General features: G+C 38.9%; 2 protein-coding genes across 4 annotated transcripts; one reads left to right on the top strand and one right to left on the bottom strand.

The window, feature by feature from the left end:
• Positions 1–1342: 1342 nt before the first annotated feature.
• emp1a (epithelial membrane protein 1a) lies at positions 1343–6284 on the top strand. 2 transcript variants are annotated; one of them, XM_078281567.1, is made up of 6 exons: positions 1343–1474; positions 2261–2351; positions 2822–2921; positions 3150–3290; positions 3602–3716; positions 4995–5081. In XM_078281567.1, exons 2-6 carry the CDS (start codon positions 2277–2279, stop codon positions 5047–5049), a joined length of 486 nt encoding a protein of 161 aa, XP_078137693.1. In that variant the 5' UTR covers positions 1343–1474; positions 2261–2276; the 3' UTR covers positions 5050–5081. The 2 variants fall into 2 exon arrangements, with proteins under 2 accessions (XP_078137693.1, XP_078137700.1); XM_078281574.1 differs by lacking the exon at positions 3602–3716 and having other exon boundaries at positions 1349–1474; positions 4995–6284.
• f8a (coagulation factor VIII associated) lies at positions 6066–14201 on the bottom strand. 2 transcript variants are annotated; one of them, XM_078281553.1, is made up of 13 exons: positions 14101–14186; positions 12976–13105; positions 10969–11015; positions 10686–10758; positions 9613–9772; positions 9323–9391; positions 9083–9203; positions 8889–8981; positions 8582–8646; positions 7612–7693; positions 7434–7480; positions 6983–7038; positions 6066–6862 (listed from the first exon to the last, which is right to left on the bottom strand). In XM_078281553.1, the coding sequence occupies exons 4-13, from the start codon at positions 10691–10693 to the stop codon at positions 6781–6783; spliced, it is 783 nt and encodes a 260-aa protein (XP_078137679.1). In that variant the 5' UTR covers positions 10694–10758; positions 10969–11015; positions 12976–13105; positions 14101–14186; the 3' UTR covers positions 6066–6780. The 2 variants fall into 2 exon arrangements, with proteins under 2 accessions (XP_078137679.1, XP_078137671.1); XM_078281545.1 differs by lacking the exon at positions 12976–13105 and having other exon boundaries at positions 14101–14201.
• Positions 14202–15526: the final 1325 nt, after the last annotated feature.

Genomic DNA, 15526 nt, shown 5'->3' with positions numbered 1-15526 from the left:
GTGTATGTATTTTGTGTATGTCATTATATGTTTTGGATGTCTTGAACCCTGGGGGACTATTAGCTTTATCTGCAAAAATGGGTTTAAAAAAAAAAACTTGGCTGGACTTTGATTGTGAATGAGGTTTATTACTCTACAGTAGCTCAACATGGCTTTGGTTCAGAGTACCTCCACATTAGGCTGGTTACATTTGTAAACGCATATCTTTGTCCTCCATTTTAGCCCTCCTCTGGACTAAAATGGCATTTTTCTCCCCTGCAGAGTGGAGCTTTTCCAAAACAGCCTCCAAAGAGTGTGAATGTATAAACGTTGGCTTGGTGTTTCGGTGTGTAAATGGAGCTTTTCCAACATGGTGACGTAGGCCAGCCCAGTGAGGGTTTGAGGGATGGGTGGCAGTAAAGTAGGACAACGTCTTGTCACCTCTAACTTGTCTTTTTTTTTTTTTGTGAATTCAAAAGTTACATGTCTCAGTGACAATATTGTCCATGTCCTGTTGCATGATTTTGACTGTCATAGTATTGGACAGTTAAAACCACCTTGAATATCCCATCATGTTCCTGCACAGCTTCTTGTCGACTTAAATTATTATATTATATATCATGTGAAATCATATAAAATACAATTTCAGTGTCAGTTCCCTTCAATTACAATGTAATGCTGGTAACACCAATGACTGCGGTCTATGGGAAACACTCAACATGTGTCACTGCAATGAGAGCAGAATCAATATACTGTAGTCACAGTGAAAAATCTATTGAAGGTGTTTTTATTGGTTTTAATGTCACTCTCTGGCACCAATCGAAACTGCATCTACATGAGCCATTATTGAAATTCACATTTTTACTTGCTTCCAAACATGTTGCCATCAGAGTGTAACTGTTGGAAAGATGAAGACGTCCCTGGAGTCTGGGGCACTGCTGTCTATATCACTTCTTAATTTCCCATCTTTGAAAAAGTAATTTTATGAGCTTAATGAACCAGCAACTGTGTGAATGCATGTGTGTCCAAAATGTTATTGGAATTATATATAATATAGAATATATTGGAGTTATATTCAAAGGGAAAAAACACTGCAGCTGTAGTTGTGGCCAGTTTGTTACAGAGATAGGACACCCAGGTGAGAAGTTTCACTAAAATAAATCGGTTTGAAGCGGCATGTTTGGGAAGGAATTTGAGGAACAAAGGGAGGTGTTAAAAACCCCTTTGTAACAATGAATGATTTTGAAGACTCTACTCTTTACGCAGCGTTTGGAGTTGAAAGGGACAACCTGAAGCCGTTTGGTTCGTCTGGACATTTCATTGAGGGGACGAAAAAAACAAAAACTTTATGGGTGGGGCTTGGTGAGAGGAAAGCGAGGGAATTGAGAGCGAAAACAGGGTGATGTGTGTGCTGTGAATTCAAAGCTGGGTGGGTCTACACCGTTTCACATTCCCAAAAAAACTCCCGGTGCCGTGTGTTTTAAAGCACTTTCAGGTAACGTTTATTCACGTTGTTTACACTTTGTTAAGTTGTATTGTATGGACCATACGCTGTGGAACGCTCTTACGCATTTGTGTTTTTTTTGTTGTCGAGTAGAGAAAAAGAGAAAAGTTAACTCCAGGTTTCCACCAGCGCTTTGAAGAATTGTGCGGATATGACTGTGCGCATAAAAAGTATTTTAAAGAACACGCAACTCCACACTCTGTAGATGAGCATAGAGTGGAATAGTCAAGTGTTTATATTTATGTTTATGAGTTAGAGGTTTGTTTATTATTGGTTTCCGTATTCTCGCGCTCTTTCCAAAGTTGTTGACTATAGTGCCTGTGTGTGTAATGGAGCGGCCCCAATTTGGGAATGCCCTAACACCGCGGTCTAAACAAATGCGCCTTTCTTGTCGACGGAAACAGTGAAAATGAAAATGAGTCGTTAAGCAAACGGATAAGTGTTTCTGGGCGCAACAAATGGGTCGCAATTTATTTGAGCTGTCATAGAAAAAAAATGTTTTTAAAGAAAAACAAATGTTGAAACTGAAAGTGTGAAACTGGTTATGCGATGTGTGCGTGACAGCATATGTGTCATATTAAAAAATCTCTGCGAGACTTCTGGGGCGAGTTTGAGCTTGCATGCAACGGCTCTCTGTCAGTATTTCTTTGCGTTTGAGTAACAGTATTAATTTGGGACAGCTGTGGGAATTGATGCTTCCTAATGTACAAGCCTGTGTTTTCCGTGCGTGGAAAATAAATAATAGTGTGCATCCTTCCGCCTCTCCATTGTTATCAGTTTTCAGAAGGCCACGATGTTGATGCTGGCTGGAATCGTTGTTCTGCACATTGCCACCATCATCCTGCTTCTGGTGGCCGCCATTGATAATGTAAGTGGATGATTATTATCTTGTTTCTCATACGCCAAGTGATCAGTGTAAGAACATAAGGTTTTTTTATGAGCCAATAAATGCCAACCAAAAGTCTTATTCATGATTAGTTCAAACACCTAAAGCAATAGGTATTTCTGTATGGAAGCTCAGGGTAGCACATGTGTCATTAAACCACTTGGAATAGCCTGGATTCTAATGTTAAAAATTGTGTTTTTGGTATTTTGACACTTGCAGTGTTGCAAATCTACAGAGAAACGTTCACCAGCTCTTACAGAATATTAAAACAAGCAGCCAACTTAATAAGAGCTCATATAAAGGGACACTGAATAGGGAAAGACAAGTTTAAACATTTGACAGTAAATTTGCAAAAAGTGTACTAAATATTTCTTTGCATGTGTCGCAACCACTGTGTGTGCATTGATATTTTTTATATCTGTGTTTATTCTCATCTCCCTCTGTGTCTTCAGGCCTGGTGGATCAATGATACAGTGTCAACTGACTTATGGGGCAGGTGGGAGTTTACGAACTCAGCCTGGCATTACACCAACCTGAAAAACTATCCAGAGGGTAATGTTCATTCATTGACTTGATATGACTGGAGGTATAAAGTGTTAAGATGTACATTTCTACAGTATGTTCATACATGATCAGTAATTATTGTATGAATGTAAATAGTGGTAATGGAGCTGTTATAATGCACATAATTACACAGTGCTTCAAGGTGAACATTGCCTTCTATCTGTGTTGTGGATCCTTCACTGACTGTGTGTCTGTTTTGTCATCCTGCTGCTGCAGAATATCTCCAGGCGGTGCAGGCCACTTCAGTGCTGGCCTGTATTTTTGCCATTCTGGCCTTGTTTGTGTTTGTGGCTCAGCTGTTCACCCTGCCCAAAGGCCAGAGGTTCACCTTCACCGGCATTTTACAGTTAATCGCCTGTAAGTAACCCAGTCAAAATTCTGACCTGCAGCTGTAAGAAATAGATTTATTTTCTTGTATCCTGTAGCATATTAAAATGTGTTAACTTTCTCTCAGAGGAGGTGAGGAAGAGCAGAACAAAACAATAAGTGGATATGTTTTAATATAGATGCAATTGTGTGTTACAAGTAAAAGTCCTGCATTGAAAATGTTACTTAAGTAAAAGTATGTAAGCAGAGCTTAGCTGCAGAATGTACAGATGTGTTCAGTGTTAAAACAAACATGGATGCAGGTGCAGAAGGTCAGTGATTTTCACTCCTGTGTCATCCAGGTTCAAGAGTCTACATCAGCAGGTTTGACCTGTTAATCCGTAGAGTCTCAACGACACGATTGAAAATCACTGCAGTAGAGTACAACTGTACCAAAACAAAACAATATATTTTGAGGTGAGAGGCTGTTTGTAAAGTGGGGTGGAGAAGTGATTGTTCAAACATCTGTGAAGATAGAGGAGAGCAGAGATGTTCAACAGGGGGTCCGGGGCTCCAAGGGGGTCCTCAGAGTTACTGCAGGGGGGCCACCAAATTATTGTTAATTTTTGAAAGTTTTTTCAAAAATGAAAATGTCTTACCATGAATCTAACATATTATTAGCAAATATAAATCAGCCTATTTGTGAAAAAAAAAAAAAAACATTAATGATAGGCTAACTGTCCTATGGGTAAGGTAGTCACCAAGGTAGCCATCCACAGATCCAGTTCATCCAAAGGATTCACTCCGCCACATGTATGTTTAACAATAAAATAGTATAATTATAATTATATAATTTATTAAATGATGCCAACAATTATTTAATAGCTTAGTATTCTGTACACTAAAAAGGTATGTATAAAGGCTTTAAGCCGCCCACACGTTATTGTAGGCCCAGTTTAATATGTATTGTATTATTGTAATTTTATACAATATATGTAGTAGGGGGTCCCTGCTCTGTCTCTCTTTCAGTTAAGGGGTCCTTGCCTTAAAAAACATTGAAGACCCCTGGTCTGGAACTTAAATATACTAATAAGGGCTACAACTAACATTTTCACTATCAATAAATCTGATTATTTTCTTTTCATTTTACTCAACTAAACAAAACTATCAAATGTTCAGATTTCAGGAACTGGGACAAGGACATTTTTCCTTTCGATCAATTTCGGCAACAAGGGCAGAATATTGTGATAATTATCAAAGCCTTAAACTAGTCATTAAGTTATGATATTCACTTGAGTATTCAAAACCAAATGGTAAAGTTAAGCCACATTCATACCACTGAAATAGGTGTAGTAATCCTACATTTAAATTAAAGATCTCATGCTGTGACAGATTTTGGTAAAAGTGAACGTATTCATGTAGACAGACGTTCTGTGAACTACAGCAATCGCTGTCACGATACAATTAAGTAAAGATGGTCAATTATGGATTATCTTTAGCGCTGCTACTACATAAAAAAAACTTACAGAAAGTACAAAATGGGATTTTAACATGTACAGTATTGTCATGACTTGATATCATTGGGAAATTAACAAGGTGAAACTGTCATGTTTCTAATTTGATTGTGATTGCAGTGTAACCTTCTGCTACACCGTCCTCGTTAATGGGCCTTATCTCATAATAGGAGCAATAATTACTTCTTAATTGTGCCTCGTCTGGGTGTATGTGACAATATTCCCCTTTTCTCGCCTGCAGGCCTGTGTATAATGATAGCAGCCTCAATCTACACAGCCGAGCTTCACACCAATGAAACGGAGGGAGGATACGGACACTCCTATGTCCTGGCCTGGATCTCTTTTGTCTTCACCTTCATCTTAGCGATCACCTACCTCATCCTGCAAAAGAAGAGCGAGTGAGAGGATAAAAGGAATGAGGGCATGCCTAGGATTATGTTCCCAGTTTGAATTTGGGAAATTAAAGAATAGGAATAGTTTCAAAACTTTTGAGGGAAAAAAACTAGCTAGGAAAATGTGTATGTGTGTGTGTGTGTGTGTGTGTATACTTACAAGAGCCATTTGTTTATATTTTGAATATTATAAATTGAAATGGAAGTCATGCATGCAGTCATGAAGGGCTGAACTTAATCATTTTACTTGATAGATTTCTATTTAATTCAAGAGGTGTAGGGCAATACTTCATACTGTAAAGGAATAGACATTTTGAGAAATATATACGGTTTATTGCAGAGAGTTGGATGAGAGGATAGATGCCAGACTTATCTGTGCATAAGGTATGAAGCTACTGCCAGCAGACAGTTAGCTTAGCACAAAGACTGGAAACAGCTAGCCAAAAACTAAAGTGTAAAAATGACAAATCGTGGTTTAAGTTAGTGATCTCGAGAGTTGCTGGGTTGTGGATTTTCTTACCTTTTTGACAGAGCCAGGCTAGCGGTTTCCCTGATTCCAGTCTTTGTGCTAAGTTAACCGGAAGCTGGAGGTAGCTTCATGTTTACCATACATGACAGTGGTATCAATCTTTTCATCTAACTCTCTGCATGAAAGAAATTATTTTTTACCAAAATGTAAAATTATTTCTTTAGGAAGCTACCAAAGTTGATTATGTAGGAGGGAAAAAGCGTAAGCATAATAAGCCCTTTCTGAGATGACAGTACTTATCATCCTGTATAATCACGGCTGACAGTTACTACTGCAGGTTTCCAGAGTCGAGGAGTGAATAAATACTGTGTCTGTGAAGGTACGGCATGTTGGCAAAACTGCAACATTCCCGTTGCAGTACTTGAACAATCATGAAAGACAAGCCTTAATATACAGTACAAGTAGTTTTAATCATGTATCCTTATTTTACAACTGAAGTATAGTGTAGCCTTTTTAAATCTGTGTACATTGTAACCATTATATTTTTGTAACATTTTGTATTGAGTTCTTTTTTTAAAATCATGTTTGATTTTGTGTCTGTAGTTGGCTGCTATCATAAGAAAAGTACATGCAATTTGTACAAGTGAACATAAATTGAACCAGGGATGAACCAGACAGTGTTTCATTTCACCATAATTCCAAACTATGCAATAGGATTTGCTCGTAATTACATTGGAATTTAAGCCATATCATTTATTAATAAACGCATTATTACGCAAAGCCTTCATCTTTTATCTATTAAACTGCTGTAAATGCAACTAAAGTCACTGTTACATAATAAATATGTATGAATTGGTCCAGTTCTGTAGCCATCACTCGAGCACACAAGATTTCATTAAAATTAATAAAATTGTTGTCTTAAGTTAGCATCCTGACAAAAACAAGGACAACACAGTACTAGAAAATACTACTGAAATTTTCACTAATTTTTAAATCTGTGTGACTTTGCTTAATAAGGGCAAAGTTTTGTATTGCGAGCATTTCACTGAGTGCAAGTTACAACATTTAACACTTTTTTAGGTCTTACAACAGACCTAGTCAGAAACAGGAATGTTCCATTATATAAAGTATTGTTCCCAGAGGAAGGGAGTAAAAACTTGACTGAACTAAATGCCTTGGCCAGACGGTGTGATGCGCTCCTGAACCACCAGGTGGAGAAGATGATTCTGCTCTGCAGTCAGAAACGGCCTGACGGGAGAAAAACAAAAAACAAACACATAATCAATATGGAAAATTAGGATTGAGAAGCAATACAAATGCCATTCAGTTCCCATCACATGATGGAAATTATCACTTTTGAATGCTCACCATAGCTCAGTCTGAAGAGACTTGAGGGACTCTGTGTCCTTCTCCTGACATGCCATCTGCAAAACAGATTTGCTGTTATAGGCTGCACAAATAAAAAACATAACTGCAGATTCCGATGACCTTGACAAGTTCTCAGAGTCTTGTCAATGTTTATGCTCATTTATAACTATCTGTGGATATAGTCTGTTCATCCAGAACAAGTTGCTTTAAAGAATCTTTTATTTAAGTCATGAATAAACATTAATCAAGAACTGTGAATATTGATTGCCTCATATTAAGACAGGTAAAAGTCTACCAACACTGCAAATAAAAAAACAAATTCCATTGTCAAAGGAAGACAAACTCTAGCACATTTATCTCTGTCACGTGAAGGCCGTGAAGCCCATCCTGCCCCACGCAGGAAGGATCAGGAAATCCTGTGAACCCCAAATATGTGGATGATAAAACTCACAACTATGGACTGCAGGAGCAGGAAAACATTCTCAGGCAGGAAGGTCACTGAAAGAGAATACAAGATCCATGTTTACACTTCAAATAAATGTCACTCATAGGATTCATGATCTGCATTACTAGTGAAAAGACAGTGTCTATAATTCATAGATAATAGATAAATATTGAGGTGCATTTACCTTGGCTGTGAGGGTCAAAAGATTCCCATGCGTATCTCTCCAGGGTCTGGGCATGTTCTGGCAACAACTTCTGAGGTGGAGGCTGCACAGAAAACAGCAACATTAGACCAACAAAGTGCTGCTGCACCAGTACATAATGTAAAGATGTGGGATAAATAATTAATATAGTGTCATACAATATCAATACTCTTGGCATCAATAATGCAATATTTTTTGTTGTGTTGCTGATGTGGCGGTGTTTACTTCTTTTAATTCTAAAAATGTAACAGTTCTGTTTTCTGACAGTTCGCCCTTTGGCTAGTTTATGGCTATTTGACAAAGAATTGGCAAATGTACATCTTGCTGTGTATCTGGTAAATAAAAAAATGCTTTGCACTGGGTACACAGTGTTTCATTACAACTACTTTAAGTTACTTTATTGTCACATACACATACATGTAGTGAAATTCATTCTCTGCATTTAACCCATCCCTCAAGGGAGCAGTGGGCAGCCATTTACAGTGCCCGTGGACCAACTCCAGATCTGAGCCAGTGCCTTGATCAAGGGCACTGACTGGAGAACCTAGTGCATGTTTTTCGATGGTGGGGGAAACCCACGCAAACATGGGGAGAACATACAAACTCCACACAGAAAGGCCCGGAACGACCTGGATTCGAACCCAGAACCTTCTTGCTGTGAGGCCACAGTGCTAACAATTGGGCCACCATGCTGCCAAACTACTACTTATACTAGTATAAGTATTAGTTTAGTAAACTACTTTGTAAGTAGTATACTATACTACTTATAAAAACCCTGTTAAAATATAGCTTTCCATATGTTCAGTGAATTGCAGAACTGGATTGATTCATACATTCTAAAAATGATTTTCCCTCATTAAGGCAGTATTTTCCACTTCGGTTACACAGATATTGTGATATAGATGGTTTTCTTGCAATGTCTTGTCTTTTTATATAAAATAAACATGCCTACCTCAAGAAACATCAGCAGTAATACTCTGGAGATCTCACATTTTGCCACAATGTCCAGAAATGCACCTTTTTTCAGGAAAATGAAGATACACAAAAGAAATGAAGAGAGTTCAATATTTCACCACTTTCCAGTCAGTGTAATCACATAAAATGCAATGATATTAAAGCAGAAAGTGAGACACTGCCTTTGAAAACTGATCCTGGTGTCTTTGTTTAAACATCCAGCTGTTGATCTCAGCAATTCAACTTCTGTCACTGGGGATTCATTCATACCAGGTAGAGCCTGTAGATAAACGCAAAAGTCTCACCAACAGGGGTGTTGATGCCTGGTAGCTGCAGTCCTCTTTCCTGGCATATCAGCTGCATCTCAGTGAACACTGACAAAGCACCGTCGTAGTCACCTGCAAAAACGCAAGAGCTTAAACTGCAGAAAAATCATATGTGCACATAAAACACACACCAGCTACATATCAGATGTATCAGACGGTCTGACTGAACTCACGGGTGAGAATTTTACACGTGGCCATTTCTCCCATCGACAGCAGAACTTCAATTGGCGTCTGTGTCTGCAACTCAGCAGCCCTCTGGTAATGAACAATAGCCTCTCCTGGTCTGTTCATCTCCTATTGAAACCAGAGGAGTTGAGATTAACATGTCATTTGAATAACAGTATATCAAGTTAAAATCCAAGCAGGAAAATGTATCTTTTAGGACAGCTTGAAGATCTGATCCAAAGTTTAACCTTCAGCGCGTTGCCAAGTTCTAGACACAGGCTGGCTGCCATCACAGGCTGGTTCATCTCAATGTGCACCTGTAAGCCATTTGTACATCAGCATTATTATACAGTCTCTACAGAAATTTACTCTGTAATATATTCTGCAAACCCTTAATCTATATATATATATATATATATTCCACAAAAATTGCATACAGTATATATACTATAAATATTTGTGTATTTTGAAAAATATTTCACAGATGTGTTTAGAACTGTTGCTTTAACCACAAAAAAAACTAGGAATCATAATGTACCTTGATGGCAAAACTGTAGCAGTTGAGTGCAGCCTGAAGGTGCTCATCAAAGCCCGGGGCCTGCAGTGCCCGGTTCTCCTTCTCAGATGAGAGAAAGAGGCGGGCAGCATCGGTTAACGCCAGAGCCTCTCCGGGAGCGTTAAAAAGAGTCTGCTCACACCTGCAGTCAAGACATTCAGGATGTGTAAAAACAACAGTAAACATATAATCACTATGAATACATACAGGCTCTCTCTGGGCCAGACCAACATCTCTGTCACCCTGTGGTGGTTTATTGTATGGGACATGAATAACTAGAGAGGAGTCATCACTCACTGTACCTTTATGAGATGATCTGACTATTTAAAACATAATAGCAGAAATTCCAAAAGTTCCTAACAAACATGGTATGATTTGTATAACGTGGGTGGAGAACGGTAACGGTAATTAATGCACAGACAATGTAGTACATTTTTGATGGTTCCGTTCAAGCGTGTCACAAATGATTACATTTACATGCTTTTCAAAAAACAGCAGTTGCTTGAAGAATCTTTTATGATGTGAAGGGAGGACTTTAGGTACAGTACATGGCTGAAACTAACACCTGAACAATACACCCATATGTGACTGCTGAACATTTCTTTTCTACAGCCATAGGCATTAATAAGTTGCTATAACAGCCTCCACACGTCTGGGAAAGCTTTGCACAAAATTTGAAGCTTGGCTTGAGGGATTTTGCTCCTTATTAGCCAGAAGAACATTAACAAGGTCGCCCACTGATCTTGGGTAATAACGTCTGGCTCGCAGTTGGCACTGTCGCAAAGATGTTGGATGGGGCTAAGGTCAGTGCTCTGTTCAAGATACATTTACTAAAGCTCTTCCACACCAAACTGGAAAGCCATTTCTTTATGAACCTTGCTTTGTGCATGAGGGCAAACACAACAAAGGGCCTTTTCCAAATTGTTGCCACAAAGTTAGAAGTGGGCTATTGTGTAAAATATCACTTAATGTTGTCTATTGTGTTGTGTTAGACACTGAGGTGGTTCAGGTCAAGCTGGTGCAAAAGGTGTGAGAATACATAAGTGTCAACTCACCTAGCCATGGCCAGGTTACAGAAGGCAGCATACTGAAGGCAGTCCTGCTGCTTCAGCTCCTTGGCTAACTGACCTAACAGGTGAAAACAGCAAAATACATGCGAGGCAAACTGTGAAGAAACCGTTTGATGAAACATGTTCTCTACAACATGGAGGATAACAAGGAGAAAGGTTGAAGGTGGTGTCATGTCGTGCATACTGAAAAAATACTGTAATTTTGGCATTAACAGTGTAAAGGTAACGTTAGGTTACAACAGTTGTGCAGAGACTAGCTGGCACTTACCAAACTGCTCACTTGCCTCCGCTACATTGGGCTTCCGAAGAAAACGTCTGCGACAAAGACACAAGCATTTCAATTGTCTAAAATATCTCTATAGTAGCAAGCTATAGTAAAAGCACCTCAGTTAACTGTTCCGGTGCTAAACAGAAGAATGAATGCGCTAATGGATCTTTAAGGTCATTCAGAGGCTGTAGTGGGTTCCCTTTTAAAGCTATTTGTACAAATCGGGTTAAATTGTACTAATGGTACTATATGACACTAGACAACCTAAGTCCAGTGGTATCAACCATGTCATTCTAGCTTGTTGGGAAGGGTGATAAATAACACTCCAGATTTAGGCAAAATTTTGGCGAGGGAAACACTGGCTTGGCCCTTTTCAAAAGGGATCCCTTGACCTCTCACTTCAAGATATCTGAATTAAAATCTGTCTATGGGTACCCACAAGTCTCCCCTTTACAGACATGTCCACTTTATGATAATCCCATGCAGTTCGGGGCAGTACAGTATAAATGTGTTATATTTGCCTATTCTAAAGTTGTGTCTTTGAATATTTCTGCATACTGGGGTCCCTAAACAGTCTTGGAATTGCATAAATTGAGTATGACTGGAAAGGTGAGACTCTTGTGGATTCAATGAGCCCAATTGTACTGTCACTGTATCAAATGACCTGTTGTGATCTGTAGGATAATCACAGCCTTATGAAACTCCTGAAACTAGAGACCTAGGGCATTCAGAGGATGTATGGCTTTCCTAAGTGTATTGCAGTTAAAGCAGCCCAGAATATTATTGGATGGATTCAAATGTAGCAGATTTGTCAGCTAAACATTCATTGAGTGAACACTACTGCAGCATATTATAACAAAAATAGGTTTCAAGATTAGTAATAGCCAAATTGCTACCCTACCTATTCTATGCAACTTAAAAATAGTAAACACCAAACTAGTAAATGTCTCTCTTAAGGTGGCAGGAGTGAAACTCAACCAGTCATTCTCAACCTTTGTTGTGGTCTGGTTTCAGAATGATGAAGACAGCTGGGGTCCGTTTCAGAAAGCAGAGGCCTGTACTACGAATCAAGATCAGCCCTGGATTTCTTTCAGTTACCCGGCTTCACCTAACCTAACCACCGCGGTCCCGCATAACCTGTGTCACGACGGTGGTTAACAACTAGTTCAATCAACCCAGGGTTTCCCAATCCAGCGACGTGCACGTTCACATAAAAGGAGGCGGTGTTTGCACAACATGACCAATCACAAACATCTACCAGAGCCGCATATTTTACATAAGAAGAGCAAACTATAATTCTACATAAATATGAAGAACACAGACACGGTTTTACAGGCAAAACGCAATACAGTCGCTGCTTCCTAAAACAGGAAGGAAAGCCGGCAAAAAAATAGCCGACGCTTATCAATATCACTTCCCCATCAGTCAGGCACAAGATCACTTGTCCTTTCCATAAACTGCTGTTGCTTTAGCCTATTATTTCAGTTGCAACCCTGGCAGTGGGAAGTGAACTTGAGAGCAAATAAAAAAATATAATTCAAACCGATTTGCGCATTGGCTCAAGAAGCCGACAAATAGCCTATACGTAATTCCCTCCGCTGAAAATCTAGCCTATATCTTTCATAAAATTAACGGGGTTCTCTCTCTCTCTCTCTCTCTCTCTCTCTCTCTCTCTCTCTCTCTCTCTCTCTCTCCCCCTCCCCCCGCCAGTATAAGTAACCACGGCGATTGAACCCAGTAACAAGTGATCCACCGTCGTGATACAAAAAACCCTGGGTTGAACCTGAAGTTACCTCGTTAATGCCAAATCTTGCTTCGTAGTACAGGCCTCAGGTTTAGTGAAAACTCTGAGTTTGTTAACACTGAGATGAGGGAAACTCTGGGTTTTCTGTTTCAGAAAGGGAGGTTAATCAAACATGAGAGAGAGGGGTAACTCCAGCCCCTTTCAGAAAGAGAGGTAACTTAACCTCAGTCAGTTACTATGGTAACTGAGCCTGTGAACCTAACCTGGTCGGGAGCAGGTTTTCTTCAAGAAACCTTGAGTTTCTCTCAGTCTCCTCCCTCTGACACAGCGCTCTCTCATTTCCTCATTCATTCATTCAGTCTGTATCAGGTGCATTTTAGCGCAGTTTGTTATCTGCATGAATAAAAAACAGGGTTGATTTATTAACTGTGTAAGGCAGACAATAAAACGGTTTTTTTTCTTCTCAAAACATGGCATTTCCTTTTTTTGTTGACGATCCCGTTGATGAAGAAGCTGTATTACTTTTCAGGGAGTAAACATACGTCTGGAGACGATATTGAGGCCCAGAATATAGATAGATCATTTCATGACATAGATTATAGGTTGAATGCCATTTCACCAGTAATATTGTACTTATGATTAAATATAATATTAATACACTATATTGGAACTTACGCATTTACTCTAGCAGCAATTTTCTCCCACGCAAATTCTCTCTCTTTTGCAGCGGCCACTTTTTTAACGTAATACATGTTCAAACTGGCTCTATGTGCACGAGTATTTCCGCCGACCAGTTTGAAACTCAGAGTTTCCCATCTCAGGGTAAATCAACTCAGAGTTCAGGGTTAGACTCAGAGTTTGTTAAACCTCCTTCCTGAAACGGGCCCCTGGAGAATATTAGATACAAAATACAATGTAGGCTCTACAGGATTACTTGATGTCCTTGGCAACTAACGTGTTTTTACCAAATTATGTACAGATTTTCTGGCATTGTTTTATCAAATGGCTTGAAAAAAAGTGCATATAGCTGCCATTAATGACGATTAAAAAAAATCTGAAAAAAAGCTGTATGTTTACAACATCTAGCTCCGCACCTGGACAGGAGCTAGTTAAATTAACCAGTTAATTACTACTATTCATGAACCTAACTAAACCAATGAAATCTACCAACATGATATTGCATTAGAAACAGCATCACATGCACATACATTTAGGTTAGATAACGTAATATGACACGGACAGTAATGGCAATGGGCTACATATTAGCTTAACCTAGCTTACTAGCGCTAGCTGTATCACTTATCTTTAGCATTATTGTCAAGTAACGTTACGCTAATCCTGATATTCAGTTATCTTTCTATTTGAACTTATGTAACTCAACACCTTACTTTTTCAGTTTGTTTGACACGGCACGATATCTCGCCAGAAAATCGCCCTCTGCAGCCATGGTCAATGCAGAAAAACACAACAACCCAAACCAGGAAGTCAAACTGACAGGAGCGATGAGATTGGCTCGTAGAATCGAAACCTAGCAATTCCATTGGTCAGGGTGGCGCTTATCTGGAGAAGGAAATGCCCAAATAGATAGATAGATAGATAGATAGATAGATAGATAGATAGATAGATAGATAGATAGATAGATAGATAGATAGATAGGTAGATAGGTAGATAGATAGATAGGTAGATAGGTAGATAGGTAGGTAGGTAGGTAGGTAGGGAGGTACTTTATTGATATGTTACAGAAACACAGAACTCAGACGGAGACAGGTTTTTTTTTTCAATGTCATTTACTTATGCAGTTTTAAAATGTTACCCCGCTACACACTGTACTTTTTTGTTTGTTTTATTGTACATTTTACTCCTCTACATTTATTTGACAACCATAGTTTGCCTACTAGTTAATTTCAAATTCATATTTTGAACTCAAAATGCATTTTTATACAGTAAATTTGACTTCCCAACAGTAAATAAAATAGTAAATATTAGCTCCACTGCAGCCAGCTACAACATTACAATGTTAATGCATCCGTATGAATAATATAATACATTATAATGTAACACTAATAGAGGCCGTTGTGCCCGCGCAATGAGTAGGCCTACTTTTGTTCTTTGAGTATATTTTGCTGATAATACTTTGGTATTTAACAAATACAAAATAAAATAACAAATTTAGAAGATTCTTCACCTTGAAAGGGGTGATAGAATGATTATATAGGGTATTTCACACTGTTCCTTAAGGTCTCCTAATAGGGTATGTAACATTGGTTGGGCTGAAAATGGCCCGTGTGCTGTTCTATGCTGCCTAAAGCAACACTGTGAATTAGCTTTAGAATGAACGCGAGGTTTTCTGCCATATAAGGTATGCTCATGAATATTTAGATGAGCTGCATGCTGATTGGTTGAGCGAAGCACATACACATATAGAGCTCAACGGTGACCTCCCACTTTTTTTCGGCTCTGTCTCCGGAAGTGTTTTTCCCCATTCATTTGTTTCCTTGATGTTTGAAAATTGCTTATATATAGAGTTTTAAGTCTGGAACCAAGCCAACCAGCTATAACATGAATAGTGAGCATAACACATTTGATTTGGCGCAAAAAAACATTTTGAAAACGGCAAAAAAGGCAAAGGTACAAGACCGTGTACAGAAACTATCATAGACTTCAATGGCAGAAACTCGCTCTAGCCGTTTGCGGTTTCGCAGGTATGGTAAATGTTTCTATGGTAACAGCGAGTTGGACCAATCAGAGACGTTGCTGTTACACTTAGGATTGTGGGTAGCGTAGTTTTTCTCCATTAAATCGCGGATAAAACAT

Source organism: Sander vitreus, chromosome 2 (assembly GCF_031162955.1).
Source record: "Sander vitreus isolate 19-12246 chromosome 2, sanVit1, whole genome shotgun sequence".
In the NCBI taxonomy this organism is placed as follows: domain Eukaryota; kingdom Metazoa; phylum Chordata; class Actinopteri; order Perciformes; family Percidae; genus Sander; species Sander vitreus.
The sequence above is the reverse complement of the archived record's forward strand: the minus strand, read 5'-3'. Positions and strand labels throughout refer to the sequence as shown.

Coding starts and splice junctions, on each gene's coding strand:
- emp1a (XM_078281567.1), top strand. CDS start 2,277: ATGTTGATGCTGGCTGGAATCGTTGTTCTGCACATTGCCACCATCATC. Junction 2,922..3,149: donor CCTGAAAAACTATCCAGAGG/GTAATGTTCATT, acceptor CTGCTGCTGCAG/AATATCTCCAGGCGGTGCAG. Junction 3,717..4,994: donor ACAAAACAATATATTTTGAG/GTGAGAGGCTGT, acceptor TCTCGCCTGCAG/GCCTGTGTATAATGATAGCA.
- f8a (XM_078281545.1), bottom strand. CDS start 14,159: ATGGCTGCAGAGGGCGATTTTCTGGCGAGATATCGTGCCGTGTCAAAC. Junction 9,204..9,322: donor AACTTGGCAACGCGCTGAAG/GTTAAACTTTGG, acceptor TGGTTTCAATAG/GAGATGAACAGACCAGGAGA. Junction 7,481..7,611: donor TTTTGACCCTCACAGCCAAG/GTAAATGCACCT, acceptor ATTCTCTTTCAG/TGACCTTCCTGCCTGAGAAT.